General features: G+C 64.7%; 1 protein-coding gene across 1 annotated transcript; it reads left to right on the top strand.

Moving 5' to 3' along the window:
• Window positions 1–7,713: 7,713 nt before the first annotated feature.
• Window positions 7,714–16,223, top strand: LOC137458829 (keratin, type II cytoskeletal 2 oral-like). The gene is made up of 8 exons (XM_068170119.1): window positions 7,714–7,721; window positions 8,892–9,369; window positions 10,522–10,733; window positions 11,260–11,320; window positions 12,073–12,168; window positions 13,328–13,492; window positions 14,382–14,507; window positions 15,999–16,223. Exons 1-8 carry the CDS (start codon window positions 7,714–7,716, stop codon window positions 16,221–16,223), a joined length of 1,371 nt encoding a protein of 456 aa, XP_068026220.1.
• Window positions 16,224–19,195: the final 2,972 nt, after the last annotated feature.

Here is a 19,195-nt window from a genome sequence, read left to right as displayed (position 1 = left end):
GCCTGCTGTGTCTGTGTCTTGCTCTGGGGGAGGGCAGGGCCTGGCCTGGCTGGGGAGGGCTTGGAAGAGCTCTTCACAGGGCTTGGAGAGTTTCAGAGAGCTCTTGGCCTTGGAGGAGTCCTTGGGGATCACCCAGCCCAGGCTCTCACCCCGAGCTCCCAACCCCTCCACTGCTGCTGAGCCAAGACCACTGAGCCATGGCCCCAGCCCCACGCTGGGCTGGCTGTGAGACACCCCCAGGCATGGGGACTCCATGGGCACCACCTTGGGCAGCCTGAGCCAAGCCTTGGGAACCTTCCCTGTGATGGAATTGTTCCTCATGCCCACCCTGAGCCTGCCCTGGGGCAGCCTGAGGCCATCTCCTCTTGTCCTGGCCCTTGGCCCCAGAGCCCAACCCCCACCCTGGCTCCAGGCTCCTCTCAGGCACTTGCAGGGAGCCAGGAGGTCTCCCCCCAGCACAGGGAGGACCTGGAGCTGCTGGGGAGGCTCCAGAGGAGGCCACCAAGAGGAACAGAGGCTGCAGAGCCTCCCCTGTGAGGCCAGGCTGGGAGGCTTGGGGCTGTGCAGCCTGGAGAAGGCTGCAGGAAGAGCTCAGAGCAGCTGCCAGGAGCTGAGGAGGCTCCAGGAGAGCTGGGGAGGGACCTGGGAGAAGGGCTGGGAGGGGCAGGATGAGGGGAGATGGATTGGAGCTGGGAGAGGAGAGATTGAGAGTGGAGAGGAGGAAGTGAGGCTGGGGAGAGCCTGGCAGAGGCTGCCCAGGGAGGCTGTGGCTGCTCCATCCCTGGAGGTGCTGAGGGCCAGGCTGGATGAGGCCCTGAGCAGCCTGGGCTGGTGGGAGGTGTCCCTGGGCATGGCAGGGGCTTGGAGCTGGCTGAGCTCTGAGCTCCCTTCCAGCCCAACCCCATTCTGTGACTGACTTTCCACCACCAGAGCTCAGAGGTGCAGCCTCCACGTGGGGAGCTCAGGGCTGTGTCCCCTGCTGCTTTGTGCCACCTGGATGCTGCTCCTGCATTTCTGATGCAAAGAACCACAGAGCTGTGAGGGCTGGAAGGGAGCTCAAGGCTCAGCCAGTCCCAACCCCCTGCCATGCCCAGGGAGCCCTCACACCACAGCAGGTTGCTCACAGCCACCTCCAGCCTGGCCCTCAGCACCTCCAGGCATGAGGAGGAGGCTTCCAGCACCTCCCTGGGCAGCCTGGGACAGGCTCTCAGCACCCTCCTGGGGAACAACTTCTTCCTCACAGCCAAGCTGAGTCTCCCCACTTCCAGCTCTGCTCCATCCCCCCCAGTCCTATCCCTCCCTGACAGCCTCCAAAGTCCCTCCCCAGCTTTCCTGCAGCCCCTGGGAGGCCACCAGAAGGTCTCCTGGGAGCCTTCTCCTCTCCAGCCTGCACAACCCCAACTCTCTCAGGCTGTGCTCAGCTCCAGCCCTCTGCTCCTGCTCCTGGCCCTGCTCTGGACACCTTCCAGCCCCTCCAGAGCCTTCCTGGAGCAGAGGCTGCAGAGCTGGCCCCAGAGCTGCAGCTGTGGTGTGAGCAGAGTGGAGCAGAGGGGCAGAATCCCCTCCCTGGCCCTGCTGCCCACACTGCTGCTGCTGCAGCCCAGGCTCTGCTTGGCTCTCTGGGCTGCAAGTGCTCCCTGCTGGCTCCTGCTGAGCTTCTCCTCCCCCTGCCAGCAGCAGGAGCCCAGCCAAGAGCCTGTGTGGGAAGGGAGGCTCAAGACACGTTAGATGCCACCCCCTAGTGGGAGCAAGCTGCTGTGCCAGGGTGGCACAAAACCTCCACACCAGGCTCTGGCTGGTGGAGATTTGGGCTCCAGCTCTCCCTGTGGCCAGACAGGAATTGGCCTCCTGACTTCTTTGACAGAAAGCTGGGAAATGAGTGAAGGTCACAAGCTCAGCAGCAGGGCAGGGATGGAGACCCTGGGCTGGGCACTGGGGAGGGGCACAGCTGGCAGCCTGGGGGCAGCCTTGGGCTCCTCAGGGCCAGGAGGACTTGGAGGGCTGCAGCAGGGCCAGGGAAGGGCAAAGGGAGCTGGGGAAGGGGCTGGGGAGGAGCAGCTGAGGGAGGAGAGGAGGCTGAGGGGAGACCTCCTGGCTCCCTGCAAGTGCCTGAGAGGAGCCTGGAGCCAGGGGAGGTTGGGCTGTGGGGCCAAGGGCCAGGACAAGAGGAGGTGGCCTCAGGCTACTCCAGGGGAGGTTCAACTTGGCCATGAGGAACAATTTCTGCCCTGCAGAGTGGTCAGGGCCTGGCCCAGGCTGCCCAGGGAGGTGCTGGTGGAGTCCCCATGGCTGGAGGGGCTCCAGCCCCCTGTGGCCATGGCTCTTGTGGCCAGGCTTTGGTGCCCATGGTAGGGTTGGGTTGCTGCTTGGCCTCAGGCTGCTCTCAGGGAGCTTCTCCCACCCAAAGCATCCCCTGGCTCTGCATGGTGGCACCACGAGGATCCTGGGGCTGCCATCTGCCCTGCTGGGCACCTTCCCAACCTTGCTGGTGACCAGGAGCAGAGGGCTGAGCTGTGAGCAGCCTGGCAGCCACTCCCCTGCTGCCCACCTACACATCCAACCCTCCCTTGTCCTGACAGGGACCTGAAGCAACCACAGCTGCCCTGGCAGCAACGCCCTGAGCTCCAGCAGCTGGGTGGAAGCCAAGCAGGAGAGACCTGCAGGCTCTCAGGTGTCAAACAGCACCCAGAAGAGCTTCCCCTCCTGCAGCAGGCTGGGTGGGATGGGCAGGCAGGGCTGACCTCCTGGCCCTCCCAGCTGCAGCCTCAGCTGGGTGCTTGAGAGCAGCCCAAGGGCTGCACCCAGCTGCCCGTGAGGGACCCAGGGTCAGCAGGGGACACCCAGAATCAGAGCCAGAGGTGAGGCTGGTCCTGGTGGATGAACCTTTCCCTGCAGCTGGGGGGTGCCAGAAGCCAGGCTCAGAGGTTTGTGGTTTGTCCCTCAGAGTGGATCTGTGGGAGAAAAAGCTTTGAGACCATCCAGGACCATGTGGGGGGTCCAAGCTCAGCGAGGAACCAGAACCTCTCAGTCTGAAAGGAGCCAAACTCTCCCTGCTGGCAGCAGCTCCAGGCAGGGCAGAGAGCTGTGAGTGCTCAGGAGGAGCAGCAGCCATGGCAGGACCTCCTCACCCCTGCCAGGACCTCCTCACCCCTGCCAGGACCTCCTCAACCTTGTCAGGACCTCCTCACCCCTGGCAGGACCTCCTCACCCCTGCCAGGACCTCCTCACCCCTGGCAGGACCTCCTCATCTCCAGCAGGACCTCCTCACCCTGCTGGCAGCAGCTCCAGGCAGGGCAGAGAGCTGTGAGTGCTCAGGGGGTGCAGGAGGAGCATCAGCCATGGCAGGACCTCCTCAGCCCCAGCAGGACCTCCTCACCCCTGCCAGGACCTCCTCACCCCAGCAGGACCTCCTCACCTCTGCCAGGACCTCCTCACCCCAGCAGGACCTCCTCAGCCCCGCCAGGACCTCCTCACCCTTGTCAGGACCTCCTCACCCCTGCCAGGACCTCCTCACCCTTGTCAGGACCTCCTCACCCCTAGCAGGACCTCCTCAGCCCTGCCAGGACCTCCTCACCCCATCAGGACCTTCTCACCCCCAGCAGGACTTCCTCAGCCCTGCCAGGACCTCCTCACCCCCAGCAGGACCTCCTCAGCCCTGCCAGGACCTCCTCACCCTTGTCAGGACCTCCTCACCCCTGCCAGGACCTCCTCACCCTTGTCAGGACCTCCTCAGCCCTGCCAGGACCTCCTCACCCCAGCAGGACCTCCTCACCCCAGCAGGACCTCCTCACCCTTGTCAGGACCTCCTCAGCCCTGCCAGGACCTCCTCACCCCCTGCCAAGACCTTCTCACCCCCAGCAGGACCTCCTCACCCCTGTCAGGACCTCCTCACCCTTGTCAGGACCTCCTCACCCCCGACAGGACCTCCTCACCCTGCTGGCAGCAGCTCTAGGCAGGGCAGAGAGCTGTGAGTGCTCAGGAGGAGCATCAGCCATGGCAGGACCTCCTCACCCCTGCCAGGACCTCCTCAGCCCCAGCAGGACCTCCTCACCCCTGTCAGGACCTCCTCACCCCCAGCAGGACCTCCTCAGCCCCAGCAGGACCTCCTCACCCCTGTCAGGACCTCCTCACCCCTGTCAGGACCTCCTCAACCTTGTCAGGACCTCCTCAGCCCTGCCAGGACCTCCTCACCCCTATCAGGACCTCCTCACCCCCAGCAGGACCTCCTCAGCCCCAGCAGGACCTCCTCACCCCTAGCAGGACCTCCTCAGCCCTGCCAGGACCTCCTCACCCCTGCCAAGACCTCCTCACCTCTGCCAGGACCTCCTCACCCCAGCAGGACCTCCTCACCCCTGCCAGGACCTCCTCACCCCAGCAGGACCTCCTCACCCCTAGCAGGACCTCCTCACCCCCAGCAGGACCTCCTCATCCCCGCCAGGACCTCCTCATCCCCGCCAGGACCTCCTCACCCCTGTCAGGACCTCCTCATCCCCGCCAGGACCTCCTCTCCCCTGCCAGGACCTCCTCACCCTTGTCAGGACCTCCTCAGCCCTGCCAGGACCTCCTCACCCCAGCAGGACCTCCTCACCCCTGCCAGGACCTCCTCACCCTTGTCAGGACCTCCTCAGCCCTGCCAGGACCTCCTCACCCCAGCAGGACCTCCTCACCCTTGTGAGGACCTCCTCACCCCTGTCAGGACCTCCTCACCCCCAGCAGGACCTCCTCAGCCCCAGCAGGACCTCCTCACCCCTAGCAGGACCTCCTCACCCCCAGCAGGACCTCCTCACCCCCAGCAGGACCTCCTCAGCCCCAGCAGGACCTCCTCACCCTTGTCAGGACCTCCTCACCCTGCAGCTGCAGCAGGGAGAAACCCAAGGGGAGCCAAAGTGGGAGCAGAAAATGAAGGGCAAGGCAAAGCAGCCCCAGGCCTGGAGCCCTCCCCCCGGGCTCCAATCCTGCTCTTCCAGCTGGGATTGCCATGGAGGCAGCCAGGGGAGGCTGCCAGGGGAGGCTGCCAGGGGAGTCTGCCAGGGCTTCAATCACTGCTGCTCCCCTGTGTAGGTGGAATTGAGAGCGCTGGCAGCAGCCTGCAATTAAGGCAGCTGCCTTTCCAGCTCCTCCCTCCCATCAATTATCTTCCTTGGCTGGGCTGAGGGCAAAGTGTTGCAGGGGAGGGCAGATGGGGAGGTGCAGGACAGCCTCTGGCATCAGCTGCCCCTGCAGGCAGCAGAGCATCAGCGACAGGGCTGAGGTCACAGCGCTGCTGTGCAGCAGGCTGCCTGCACAGGGGGCTGGGAGAGCCTCGAGGGGGAGGCAGGGAGGGGACAGAGGGGTTCAGAGAGCCCTGAAAGGGCAGGGGAAGGGGCTGGGGGGTGGGCAGAAGGAGCAGGGCAGGGGAAGGGGCTGGGAGGTGAGCAGCAGGAGCAGGGCAGGGGAAGGCTCTGGGGAGTGGGCAGCAGGAGCAGGGCAGGGGAAGGGGCTGGGGAGTGGGCAGCAGGAGCAGGGCAGGGGTTGGGCCCCTGGGCTGGGCACTGGGGAGGCCACAGCTGAATCTTTCTCTCATCAGCCTGCCCTCCACCCTTGGTTACAGCTCTCCCTGCAGAGCCCTGCACAGCTCCACTGCTGCTGCTGCCTCCCCTGCCCTGCCAGCAGGCACAAGGCCTTGGTGCTGTCCTCAGCTGGACCTGGGGAGGCTCAGCTGGAGCTGGGGAGGCTCAGCTGGACCTCAGAGCCTGGGATGGAGCTGGGGAGGCTCAGCTGGACCTGGGGAGGCTCAGCTGCACCTCAGAGCCTGGGATGGAGCTGGGGAGGCTCAGCTGGACCTGGGGAGGCTCAGCTGCACCTCAGAGCCTGGGATGGAGCTGGGGAGGCTCAGCTGGACCTCAGAGCCAGGGATGGAGCTTGGGAGGTTCACCTGGACCTGGGGAGGCTCAGCTGCACCTCAGAGCCTGGGATGGACCTGGGGAGGCTCAGCTGGAATCTTTCTCTCATCAGCCTGCCCTCCATCCTTAATTGCAGCTCTCCCTGCAGAGCCCTGCACAGCTCCACTGCTGCTGCTGCCTCCCCTGCCCTGCCAGCAGGCACAAGGCCTTGGTGCTGTCCTCAGCTGGAGCTGGGGAGGCTCAGCTGCCCCTCAGAGCCTGGGATGGAGCTGGGGAGGCTCAGCTGGACCTGGGGAGGCTCAGCTGCACCTCAGAGCCTGGGATGGAGCTGGGGAGGCTCAGCTGGACCTCAGAGCCAGGGATGGAGCTTGGGAGGTTCACCTGGACCTGGGGAGGCTCAGCTGCACCTCAGAGCCTGGGATGGACCTGGGGAGGCTCAGCTGGAATCTTTCTCTCATCAGCCTGCCCTCCATCCTTAATTGCAGCTCTCCCTGCAGAGCCCTGCACAGCTCCACTGCTGCTGCTGCCTCCCCTGCCCTGCCAGCAGGCACAAGGCCTTGGTGCTGTCCTCAGCTGGAGCTGGGGAGGCTCAGCTGCCCCTCAGAGCCTGGGATGGAGCTGGGGAGGCTCAGCTGGAGCTGGGGAGGCTCAGCTGCACTGCAGCACCTGCAGAGCCTGGGATGGAACTGGGGAGGCTCAGCTGCAGATCTCCTCAGCCCCTCAGCAGATCTCTTCACCCTCTCAGCCTTTCCCCTCCCTCCTCTGCCAAGCAGCTCCAATAAACCTTTTTGCTTTGATTGCCCTTGAGCTATCCAAAGGTTTTGGTGAGGAGGAGCTGGGCCAGGAGGGGCAGGAGCAGAGTAGCTGCAGGAGTGAAGGGGTTCTGAGGGATCCCAGGGCCCCCAGGCTCAAGCCTCCCCCTGCTGCCACTTCGATGATTGCCAAGCAGGCAGAGAGCAGCTTTGTGGTCTGAGCTTTCCCTTCTCCCAAGCTGTTTATTGCCTTGGGATCCTGGAAGGCTTTTGGGCTGGGATGGACCTGGAGAGCTCACCTGCTCCAACCCCCCTGCAGCCAGCAGGGAGCTCTGCAGCCAGATCAGGTTGCTCAGAGCCACATCCAGCTCCAGCTCCTCCCAGGGAGTCTTGAGGTGTGAGGTTCACCCAGACCAGGAGCCAGCAGAGGCCTCCTGCAGCCCAGAAGCCAACCCTGAGCTGGCTGCAGGCAGGGCAGGGTGGGCAGCAGGGCAGCAGAGGGGATCCTGCCCCTGGACTCTGCCCTGCTGGGAGCCAACCTCCACTCCTGCCTCCAGCTCTGCAGGAGGACACAGAGCTGCTGCCAGGGCTGGGGCAGCTCTGCTGGGAGCACAGGCTGAGGGAGCTGGGGCTGTGCAGCCTGCAGGGCAGAAGGCTCCAGGGGGAGCTCAGAGCTGCCTGAAGGGAGCCTGCAGGAAGGCTGCAGAGAGACTTTGGCTGAGGGGAGCTGGAGCCAGCCCCAGGGGGAATGGTTTGGAGCTGAGGCAGAGCAGGGTTGGAGTGGAGCTGAGGGAGAAGTTCTGCAGCAGGAGGCTGCTGAGAGCCTGGCCCAGGCTGCCCAGGGAGGCTGTGGCTGCCTCCTGCCTGGGGGTCCTGAGGGCCAGGCTGGATGAGGCCCTGAGCAGCTGAGCCTGGCTGAGAGGAGTCCCTGGGCAGGGTGGGGAGGTTGGAGGAGAGGAGCTCTGAGCTCCCTTCCATGCTGAGCCACTCTGTGGCTCTGGGATGTGTTCAGGGCTGTTCACTGCATCAAGCATTTTGCCCTCTTCTACCACAAGGAGGAATTTGAAGTGCCCAGGGCCATGGAGAGGTTCCCAGCTTCCCAGCCCTGTGCCTCATGGATCCTCCTGTCCACCCCAGACCCTCCTTGGCTGTCCCACCCCAGACTGCCCTTGGGTGTCCCACCCCAGACCCTCCTTGGGTGTCCCACCCCAGACCCTCCTCGGGTGTCCCACCCCAGGTTGTCCTTGGGTGTCCCACCCCAGCCCCTCCTTGGCTGTTCCACCCCAGACCCTCCTTGGCTGTCCCACCCCACACTGTCCTTGGGTGTCCCACCCCAGAATGTCCTTGGCTGTTCCACCTCAGACCCTCCTTGGCTGTCCCACCCCACACCGTCCTTGGATGTCCCACCCCAGACTGTCCTTGGGTGTCCCACCCCAGACCCTCCTTGGGTGTCCCACCCCACACTGTCCTTGGGTGTCCCACCCCACACTGTCCTTGGATGTCCCACCCCAGACTGTCCTTGGATGTCCCACCCCAGACTGTCCTTGGGTGTCCCACCCCAGACCCTCCTTGGGTGTCCCACCCCACACTGTCCTTGGGTGTCCCACCCCACACTGTCCTTGGATGTCCCACCCCAGACTGTCCTTGGATGTCCCACCCCAGACTGTCCTTGGGTGTCCCACCCCAGGTTGTCCTTGGATGTCCCACCCCACATTGTCCTCGGGTGTCCCACCCCAGGTTGTCCTTGGGTGTCCCACCCCAGACCCTCCTCGGGTGTCCCACCCCAGATTGTCCTTGGCTGTCCCACCCCAGATTGTCCTGGAATGTTCTATCCCAGTCTCTCCTGGAATGTTCTATCCCAGGCTCTCCTGGAATGTCCCACCCCAGACTCTCCTTGGCTGTCCCACCCCAGATTGTCCTTGACACAGGAGATGCTCTCAAGGCCACTTCCTAGGCTCTAATTAAGTCGAGGAGTGAGGAGGAACCAAACCCAAGGCCGAATCCTCTCCAGCCCCAGCCCCTGCGATGCTCAGAGCTGAGCAGGCCAGCAAAGCCCTTTGGGAGCAGCAGAATTCCAGAGGATTTCACAAACCTCCAGAGCCCTGCCTGAGTTTTGCATACTTTCAGCCCAGCAGGCTGCTCCCAGGAGAGGCAAACCCCCCAGGGATTCATTCCCCTGCCTCGGCCCAGCCCTGCTCCTCAGTCGCCTATAAAGGGAGGTTGCTCAGGGGTGGTGGAGCTGAGGAGCCCCTTGCAGGGAGCTGAATGCTTCTGCTGGCCTCCTGTGCTCCTCTCTCCTCCATCCTGCTGCCAGCATGAGCCAGCAGCTGTCAGCTGGGAGGTTCTGCCAGGCCAGGAGGTGCTTCTCCTCCTCCTCCGCTGCCAGCGGCCTGAGCCGCTGCCGGGGCAGCGCCTTCCCCTCCGCCGCTCCCCTGGGGAGAGGTCCTGGAGCCTGGAGCCACAGCTGCCAAAGCCTCCAGGACACAGAGGGCTGGGGGAGGGATTCTTCTGGCCCAGGCCTCTGGGGGGGCTGGGGGTGCAGGGGCATCCCTGGCAGCAGTGGGGGTGGGAGCCGGGGGTCAGGCAGGAGCGGAGGGCTTGGCGTGGCGCAGGCGAAGGAGAACCTCCTGGAGCCTCAGGGGGGGAAGGCTGAGCCCCAGCTCCAGCAGCTCCAGCAGCAGGAGAGAGAGCAGCTGAAGAGCCTCAACAAGCACTTTGCCTCCTTGATTGACAAGGTGAGAGCTGAGCCAGGGCCTCAGTGAGGGCTAGGTGTGAAGGGAGCCTTCGGTGCTTGGGGCTTTGGTTCCTCTCCCCCTCTTATCCTCTGCCCTGAGCCTTGTGCTGCTTTTCCCCTGCACACCTCCAGCTCCAGGAGCTGCAGGTGGACCTCCTCCAGCTCCTTCCCCCTGGTCCAGGAGCTCTGAGGAGCTGCATCTGGTTTGATGTAGATAGTGAAGGGACCTGGGCCTCCAAGGTGCTCCTCCTGAGCCTCTTCACCGTTGGCTTCCCCCTGTGCCCCCAGCCTTTGTAAAGCTCTTCCTCTCCTGCCTGTGCACTGTCAGCCAGCTGAGCAGCAGCTCCATCTCAGGATCCCATGGGATCTGCAGCTGCCATGAAGGTTGTGCTGCCAGGGCTTGCTTGGAGCAGGGCAGAGCAGCAGGACCACTCCTCTGCAGGACTGCAGGATGCAGAGACTGAGATTTGGCTTGGAAGGGAGCTCAAGGCTCAGCCAGCTCCAAGCCCCTGCCCTGCCCAGGGACACCTCCCCCCAGCCCCTGCAGGCTGCTCAGGGCCTCATCCAGCCTGGCCCTCAGCACCTCCAGGCAGGAGGCAGCCACAGCCTCCCTGGGCAGCCTGTGCCAGGCTCTCCCCAGCCTCACTTCCTCCTCTCCACTCTCAATCTCTCCTCTCCCAGCTCCAATCCATCTCCCCTCACCCTGCCCCTCCCAGCCCTTCTCCCAAGTCCCTCCCCAGCTCTCCTGGAGCCTCTTCAGCTCCTGGAAGCTGCTCTGAGCTCTCCCTGCAGCCTTCTTTTCTCCAGGCTGCCCAACCCCAAGCCTCCCAGCCTGGCCCCACAGGGGAGGCTCTGCAGCCTCTGCTCCTCTTGGTGGCCTCCTCTGGAGCCTCCCCAGCAGCTCCAGGTCCTCCCTGTGCTGGGGGCTCCAGGGCTGGGGGCAGTGCTGCAGGGGAGGTCAGAGCAGAGCAGAGGGTCAGGATCCCCTCCCTTGGGAATGAAGATCTCATTGCCCCTCTTTTGCCCTCCCAAAGTGCAGCAGACCCCTGGGGCACTGACTCAGAAGGGAAGAAGCCTTCTTCCCCCCTCCTCTTCCTCTGCTCCCCGAGCACTGCATGCCCCTGCCGGCGGTGACTTCGCTCTCTGAACGCAGGTCCAGCATCTGGAGCAGCAGAACAGGAGGCTGGTGACCAAATGGGCCCTGCTCCAACAGCAGCTCCTGCCACGCCAGAGGAGCAGCAAGAAAGCCTTTGGCAGCTTCCTCTGCAGCCTGCAGGGGCGGCTGGAGCTGCTGCGGCGCCAGAAGGGGCAGATGGAGCCCGAGCTCAGCGAGGTGGAGAAGGCTGCTGAAGAGTTCAGGTGCAAGTGAGTGACCAGGAGCCACCCTCAGGGCAGGCACCTCCAGCACCCTCCCTGCTGGGACCTCTCTTTGGGTCCATGTCAGTAGAACCATCATAGATTCCTGGGATGCTTTGGCTTGGAAGGGAGCTGAAAGGTCATCCAGGCTCAACCCCCTGCCGTGGGCAGGGACACCTCCCACTGGGCCTCTCTTGCAGCTCCAAGAGATGAGATCCAAACCCACCCTGGCCCTAAAAACCCAGACAAGGTCTGCAGCCCCAGAATGAGCCACTGACCCCTTCCCTTCCCTTCCCTTCCCTTCCCTTCCCTTCCCTTCCCTTCCCTTCCCTTCCCTTCCCTTCCCTTCCCTTCCCTTCCCTTCCCTTCCCTTCCCTTCCCTTCCCTTCCCTTCCCTTCCCTTCCCTTCCCTTCCCTTCCCTTCCCTTCCCTTCCCTTCCCTTCCCTTCCCTTCCCTTCCCTTCCCTTCCCTTCCCTTCCCTTCCCTTCCCTTCCCTTCCCTTCCCTTCCCTTCCCTTCCCTTCCCTTCCCTCAGATACCAGCAGGAGGAGAGCCGACGTGCAGCAGCTGAGAAGGAGTTTGAGCTGCTGGGCAAGGTGAGGCTCCTGTGGGTGGAAGGGGTGGGTGCAGTGAGGATGCTGTGGGTGCAGTGAGGCTGCTGTGGGTGCAGTGAGGCTGCTGTGGGTGGGAGGGTTGGGTGCAGTGAGGATGCTGTGGGTGCAGTGAGGCTGCTGTGGGTGGAAGGGTTGGCTGCAGTGAGGATGCTGTGGGTGCAGTGAGGCTGCTGTGGGTGCAGTGAGGATGCCCTGGTTGGGTGCAGTGAGGCTGCTGTGGGTGGGAGGGTTGGCTGCAGTGAGGATGCTGTGGGTGCAGTGAGGATGCTGTGGGTGGAAGGGTTGGCTGCAGTGAGGATGCTGTGGGTGCAGTGAGGCTGCTGTGGGTGCAGTGAGGCTGCTGTGGGTGCAGTGAGGATGCTGTGGGTGGAAGGGTTGGCTGCAGTGAGGATGCTCCTGGGGTCAGCTGCTGAGGCTGTTCAGAGTCCCTGGGCGAGCATGGCAGCAGGGGCAGAGATCAGAGAGCTGCCAGGATGGAGTCCAAGCTCAGCCTTGGCACCAGAGCTCTGCTCTCCTCCTGCCCTGGCTGCTCCTGGGGCCCAAGCCAGGAGAGTCTCCAAGCAGGAGCTCAGCACAAGCTCTGGGGATCCCTCAGCTGTTGCTCTTCAGGGATGCTTGAGCTTCCCAGGGATGTTCCTTGAGCTTCCCAGGGATGTTCCCTGAGCTCCCCAGGCAGCAGGAAGTTGCCCTCCTGGGCAGCATTTGGACTCCTCAGTGTGTGGCAACTCCCCTAGGATGCAGACTGTGTCTACCTGGCCAAGCTTGAGCTGGAGGCAAAGGTGAAGAACCTGGAGGAGGAGATTGAGCTCCTGAAAGGTCTCTCTGCTCAGGTATGGAAGCTCCTGGCCCCAGCACTGTTTGCTGGAGGCCACCAGCTCCTTGGCTGCACTGAATTCCTTGCCTCAGAGGATGCCTTAGGTTGGGAGGGACCTTCAAAGGTCACTCAGTGCAGCTCCCCTGCAGCCAGCAGGGACAGAGCAGTCCGAAACAGCCTGAGCTGGGATGGTGCCAGGGATGGGGCAGCTCCAACCTCTCTGGGCAGCCTGGGCCAGGCTCTCACCAGGGTCAAACATTTCTCCTCTTTGAGTTCAACCCATCACTCCTTGTCCCCTCCCAACAGGTCCTGCCCCAAAGCCCCTCCCCAGCTGTCTGCTCAGCCCCCCCTTAAGCCCTGCAAAGCCACCAGGAGCTCTCCCTGGAGCCTTCTCCTCTCCAGGCTGAGCAACCCCAACTCTCCCAGCCTGGCCTCACAGCAGAGGGCTTCCAGCATCCCCAGCACAGGGTCACAGAATCCTTCTGGCTGGCAAAGCTCTTTGAGCTCATCCAGCACAACCCTTCTGTGAGCCCTGGCCCTCAGCACCACAGCTGCAGGGCTTGGGAACCCCTCCAGCCATGGGGGCTCCACCACCACCTCCCCCCAGGGGCAGCCTGGGCCAGGCTTGCAGAACCCTTCCAGGGCAGAAGTTTCTCCTCAGGGCCAAGCTGAGCCTGCCCTGGGGCAGCCTGAGGCCAGCTCCTCTGGTCCTGGCCCTTGGCCCCACAGCCCAACCCCCCCCTGGCTCCAGGCTCCTCTCAGGCACTTGCAGGGAGCCAGGAGGTCTCCCCTCAGCCTCCTCTCCTCCACCCTCAACCCCCCCAGAGCTCTCTCAGCTGCTCCTCCCCCCCCAGCCCTCTCCCCCAGCCCCTTCCCCAGCTCCCTTTGCCCTTCCCTGGCCCTGCTGCAGCCCTCCAAGTCCTCCTGGCCCTGAGGAGCCCAAGGCTGCCCCCAGGCTCAGCTGCTCCTCACTCCATCTTTGGGAGGCAAAGGGAATCCCAGGTAAGGAAGTCTTTGAGGTCTTCAGCCTCCCCCAGCCCCTCAGGCTGCTTGGGGACCAGCTGCAGCCTCCTGGGTTGGTAGCTCAGGCCCCACTGCTGCTGGTGGTGTTGCTCCTGCTGGAAAGAAGGGGCAAGGACAGAGAGATGCTGAGAGGCACTGCCCATGGCCTGCAGGGGAGCACTGAGCTGGAGAGAAGTCCCTCTGAGACCTCTGTGGTGGTGAGGATGGACAACAGCAGAGCCCTGGACGTGGAGAGCATCCTCAGGAGCATCGAGGGCTGGTGTGAGGATGTGGCTCAGAAGACCAAAGCAGAGCTGGAGGCATTGTACAGACCCAGGGTGAGTTGCAGAGAGGCTGCCAGGGCTGGGGCAGCCCTGCTGGGAGCACAGGCTGAGGGAGCTGGGGGGGAGAAGGCTCCGGGGGGAGAAGGCTCCAGGGGGAGCTCAGAGCTGCCTGAAGGGATCCTGCAGGGAGGCTGCAGAGAGACTTTGGCTGAGGGTCCCCAAGGGGGAATGGTTTGGAGCTGAGGCTGAGGGAGCTGGGGCTGTGCAGCCTGCAGGGCAGAAGGCTCCAGGGGGAGCTCAGAGCTGCCTGAAGGGATCCTGCAGGGAGGCTGCAGAGAGACTTTGGCTGAGGGGGGCTGGAGCCAGCCCCAGGGGGAATGGTTTGGAGCTGAGGCACAGCAGGGTTGGAGTGGAGCTGAGGGAGAAGTTCTGCAGCAGGAGGCTGCTGAGAGCCTGGCCCAGGCTGCCCAGGGAGGCTGTGGCTGCCTCCTGCCTGGGGGTGCTGAGGGCCAGGCTGGATGAGGCCCTGAGCAGCTGAGCCTGGCTGAGAGGAGTCCCTGGGCAGGGTGGGGAGGTTGGAAGTGGCTGAGCTCTGAGCTCCCTTCCAGCCTGAGCCTTGCTCCTCAGTCTCCCCAGTGTCAAAGGCAGCACTGCAGGTGAGGAGGTTTCCCTTCTGCCTTCACCACCCAACTTCTTGGTCCTGATTCTCCATCCTGCTGAACTCTGTGAGCTCAAACTCAGCAGGGGAGCCCCAGGGAGCACAGGGGGACAGGACCTGGGCATTGCAGGCATGGAGCAGGAAGGGAAGCTCCCCCTGCTGCTGGAAGTCTCAGGGGCTGCAGAGTCCTGGGGACCTCTCTAAACCAAGGCTGATTCCCCCTGGGGACAGGAGCAGGGCTCCTGCACCCTGCCCCTTCCCAGCTCTCTCTCTCCTTACCACCAGTTCCAGGAGCTTGAGGAGGCAAAGGGGAGAGGCTGTGCTGAGCTGAAGTCCCAGCAGAAGGAGGTGGAGGAGCTGAGATCTGTGGTCCTCAGAAGACAGCACGACCTGGAGGATGTCAAGCAGGAGGCAAGGAGAGAGGAGAAGGCTCTGGGGAGACCTCAGAGCTGCAGCTCCATAGCTGGAGGGGACCTCCAGGCAGGCTGGGGGGAGGCACTGCTGAGCCCTGCAGGAAAGGCCTTGGGGGTGCTGGCAGGAGGAGGAGAAGCTCAGCAGGAGCCAGCAGGGAGCACTTGCAGCCCAGAGAGCCAAGCAGAGCCTGGGCTGCAGCAGCAGCAGTGTGGGCAGCAGGGCCAGGGAGGGGATTCTGCCCCTCTGCTCCACTCTGCTCACAGCACAGCTGCAGCTCTGGGGCCAGCTCTGCAGCCTCTGCTCCAGGAAGGCTCTGGAGGGGCTGGAAGGTGTCCAGAGCAGGGCCAGGAGGAGGAGCAGAGGGCTGGAGCTGAGCACAGCCTGAGGGAGTTGGGGTTGTGCAGGCTGGAGAGGAGAAGGCTCCCAGGAGACCTTCTGGTGGCCTCCCAGGGGCTGCAGGGGGCTGCAGGAAAGCTGGGGAGGGACTTTGGAGGCTGTGAGGGAGGGATAGGACTGGGGGGGATGGAGCAGAGCTGGAAGTGGGGAGACTCAGCTTGGCTGTGAGGAAGAAGTTGTTGCCCAGGAGGGTGCTGAGAACCTGTCCCAGGCTGCCCAGGGAGGTGCTGGTGGAGTCCCCATGCCTGGAGGGGCTCCAGCCCCCTGTGGCCGTGGTTTGGAGGCCATGGTTGGGTTGCTGGTTGGGCTGGGTGACCTCAGAGGGCTTTTGCAACCCAAACCAGTTGATGACTCTCAGATTCTGTCCCCAGCCTTTCCTTCCATGGCTGCCCAGGAGCCAGCACTGTGCCCTTGGGGCCAAGGAGGCCAAGGGTCTGCTGGGCTGCAGCAAGAAGAGTCGTGGCCAGCAGGTTGGGAGAGCTTCTCCTGCCTTGCCTTGGAGTCCTGTGTCCAGTTCTGGGCTGCCCCAGCTCAGGAAGGGCAGGGGCTGGCTGGAGAGGGCACAGGAGATGGTTGTGAAGGTGCTGAGGGGGGGCCTGGAACAGCTCAGGGGGAAAGCTTGAGGGGCTTGGGGCTCTGCAGCCTGCAGGAGAGCAGCCTGAGGGGGATCTGATCAGTGCTGATCAATACTGCAGGGCTGGGGGGCAGGAGGCTGGGGCCAGGCTGTGCTCAGTGGTGCCCAGGGCCAGGCCAAGGGGCAGGGGGCACAACCTGGACCCTAGGAGCTTCCACCTGCACATGAGGAGGAACTTCTGCCATTCAGGGGTGGTGGAGGCCTGGGGCTGCCCGGGGAGGTGATGGAGTCTCCATCCCTAAGCCTCCTGGAGGCCAACCTCTGTGACCTTCTCTTGGGGACCTGCTGACCCCCAGGGCTCCCCTGCAGCCCCTCCTGGGTGCTGGGAAAAGCAGCCTCAGCACTCCCCCAGGCTGGGGCTGGGGCGAGGAGGGAGAACTCCTCCTGCCAGGGGGGGGAGGCGAGGAGGGAGGGGAAGGGGCAGGGAGCTGAAGGGCTGCTGCTCTCCCTCCTGCCAGGTGTGCTCCCTGCAGACCTCCCTCGGGCAGCTGGAGCAGCGAGGGGACTGCGCCCTGCAGGAGGCCCAGGAGAGGCAGCAGGGCCTGCAGGGGGCGCTGCAGGGGGCCAGGGAGGAGCTGGCTGCCAGGCTGAGGGAGTGCCAGCAGCTGCTCGGCCGCGGGCTGGCCCTGGGCATCGAGGTGGCAGCATGCAAGAGGCTGCTGGAGGGAGAGGAGAGGAGGTAGGCACTGCCCCAGCCCCTGTGGCCACCACTGCTGCCCCCCTGTGGCCACCACTGGAACCACCTGTGGCTACCACTGCTGCCCCCTGTGGCTACCACTGCTGCCCCCCTGTGGCTACCACTGCTGCCAGCCCCCTGTGGCTACCACTGCTGCCAGCCCCCTGTGGCTACCACTGCTGCCCCTGTGGCTACCACTGCTGCCCCCTGTGGCTACCACTGCACCCCCTGTGGCTACCACTGCTGCCAGCCCCCTGTGGCTACCACTGCTGCCAGCCCCCTGTGGCTACCACTGCTGCCAGCCCCCCTGTGGCCACCACTGCTGCCCCCCTGTGGCCACCACTGGAACCACCTGTGGCTACCACTGCTGCCAGCCCCCTGTGGCTACCATGCAGCCCCCTGTGGCTACCACTGCTGCCAGCCCCCTGTGGCTACCACTGCTGCCCCTGTGGCTACCACTGCTGCCCCTCTGGCTACCACTGCTGCCCCTGTGGCTACCACTGCTGCCAGCCCCCTGTGGCTACCACTGCTGCCAGCCCCCTGTGGCTACCACTGCTGCCCCTGTGGCTACCACTGCTGCCAGCCCCCTGTGGCTACCACTGCTGCCAGCCCCCTGTGGCTACCACTGCTGCCCCTGTGGCTACCACTGCTGCCAGCCCCCTGTGGCTACCACTGCTGCCCCCCTGTGGCTACCACTGCAGCCCCTGTGGCTACCACTGCTGCCCCCCTGTGGCTACCACTGCACCCCCTGTGGCTACCACTGCTGCCAGCCCCTGTGGCTACCACTGCTGCCCCCTGTGGCTACCACTGCTGCCCCCCTGTGGCTACCACTGCAGCCCCTGTGGCTACCACTGCTGCCCCCCTGTGGCTACCACTGCTGCCAGCCCCCTGTGGCTACCACTGCTGCCCCTGTGGCTACCACTGCTGCCAGCCACCTGTGGCTACCACTGCTGCCCCTGTGGCTACCACTGCTGCCCCCCTGTGGCTACCACTGCTGCCCCTGTGGCTACCACTGCTGCCAGCCCCCTGTGGCTACCACTGCTGCTCCTGTGGCTACCACTGCTGCCCCCCTGTGGCTACCACTGCTGCCCCTGTGGCTACCACTGCTGCCCCCCTGTGGCCACCACTGCTGCCCCTGTGGCTACCACTGCTGCCAGCCCCCTGTGGCTACCACTGCTGCTCCTGTGGCTACCACTGCTGCCAGCGCCCTGTGGCTACCACTGCTGCCCCCCTGTGGCCACCACTGCTGCCCCTGTGGCTACCACTGCAGCCCCCTGTGGCTACCACTGCTGCCAGCCCACTGTGGCTACCACTGCTGCCCCTGTGGCTACCACTGCTGCCCCCTGTGGCTACCACTGCTGCCAGCCCCCTGTGGCTACCACTGCTGCCCCTGTGGCTACCACTGCTGCCCCCTGTGGCTACCACTGCTGCCCCTGTGGCTACCACTGCTGCCCCCCTGTGGCTACCACTGCTGCCCCCTGTGGCTACCACTGCTGCCAGCCCCCTGTGGCTACCACTGCAGCCCCTGTGGCTACCACTGCTGCCAGCCCCCTGTGGCTACCACTGCACCTCCTGTGGCTACCACTGCTGCCAGCCCCCTGTGGCTACCACTGCTGCCAGCCCCCTGTGGCTACCACTGCTGCCCCTGTGGCTACCACTGCTGCCCCCTGTGGCTACCACTGCACCCCCTGTGGCTACCACTGCTGCCCCCTGTGGCTACCACTGCTGCCAGCCCCCTGTGGCTACCACTGCAGCCCCCTGTGGCTACCACTGCTGCCCCTGTGGCTACCACTGCTGCCAGCCCCCTGTGGCTACCACTGCACCCCCTGTGGCTACCACTGCTGCCCCCTGTGGCTACCACTGCTGCCAGCCCCCTGTGGCTACCACTGCAGCCCCCTGTGGCTACCACTGCTGCCCCTGTGGCTACCACTGCTGCCAGCCCCTTGTGGCTACCACTGCACCCCCTGTGGCTACCACTGCTGCCAGCCCCTTGTGGCTACCACTGCACCCCCTGTGGCTACCACTGCTGCCAGCCCCCTGTGGCTACCACTGCTGCCAGCCCCCTGTGGCTACCACTGCTGCCCCCTGTGGCTACCACTGCTGCCAGCCCCCTGTGGCTACCACTGCACCCCCTGTGGCTACCACTGCTGCCAGCCCCTTGTGGCTACCACTGCTGCCCCTGTGGCTACCACTGCTGCCAGCCCCTTGTGGCTACCACTGCACCCCCTGTGGCTACCACTGCTGCCAGCCCCCTGTGGCTACCACTGCTGCCCCCTGTGGCTACCACTGCTGCCAGCCCCTTGTGGCTACCACTGCTGCCCCTGTGGCTACCACTGCTGCCCCCTGTGGCTACCACTGCTGCCCCCCTGTGGCCACCACTGCTGCCCCCTTGTGGCTACCACTGCTGCCCCCTGTGGCTACCACTGCTGCCAGCCCCCTGTGGCTACCACTGCTGCCCCTGTGGCTACCACTGCTGCCAGCCCCCTGTGGCTACCACTGCAGCCCCCTGTGGCTACCACTGCTGCCAGCCCCCTGTGGCTACCACTGCTGCCAGCCCCCTGTGGCTACCACTGCTGCCTCTGTGGCTACCACTGCTGCCAGCCCCCTGTGCCTACCACTGCAGCCCCCTGTGGCTACCACTGCACCCCCTGTGGCTACCACTGCACCCCCCTGTGGCTACCACTGCTGCCAGCCCCCTGTGGCTACCACTGCTGCCCCTGTGGCTACCACTGCTGCCCCCTGTGGCTACCACTGCTGCCAGCCCCCTGTGGCTACCACTGCACCCCCCTGTGGCTACCACTGCTGCCAGCCCCCTGTGGCTACCACTGCTGCCAGCCCCCCTGTGGCTACCACTGCTGCCAGCCCCCTGTGGCTACCACTGCTGCCAGCCCCCTGTGGCTACCACTGCTGCCCCTGTGGCTACCACTGCTGCCAGCCCCCTGTGGCTACCACTGCTGCCCCTGTGGCTCCCACTGCTGC

This window comes from Melanerpes formicivorus, unplaced genomic scaffold (genome assembly GCF_026170545.1).
Source record: "Melanerpes formicivorus ecotype bairdi unplaced genomic scaffold, bMelFor1.0.p_v2 SCAF_286, whole genome shotgun sequence".
NCBI classification, from domain to species: Eukaryota; Metazoa; Chordata; class Aves; order Piciformes; family Picidae; genus Melanerpes; species Melanerpes formicivorus.
The sequence above is the reverse complement of the archived record's forward strand: the minus strand, read 5'-3'. Positions and strand labels throughout refer to the sequence as shown.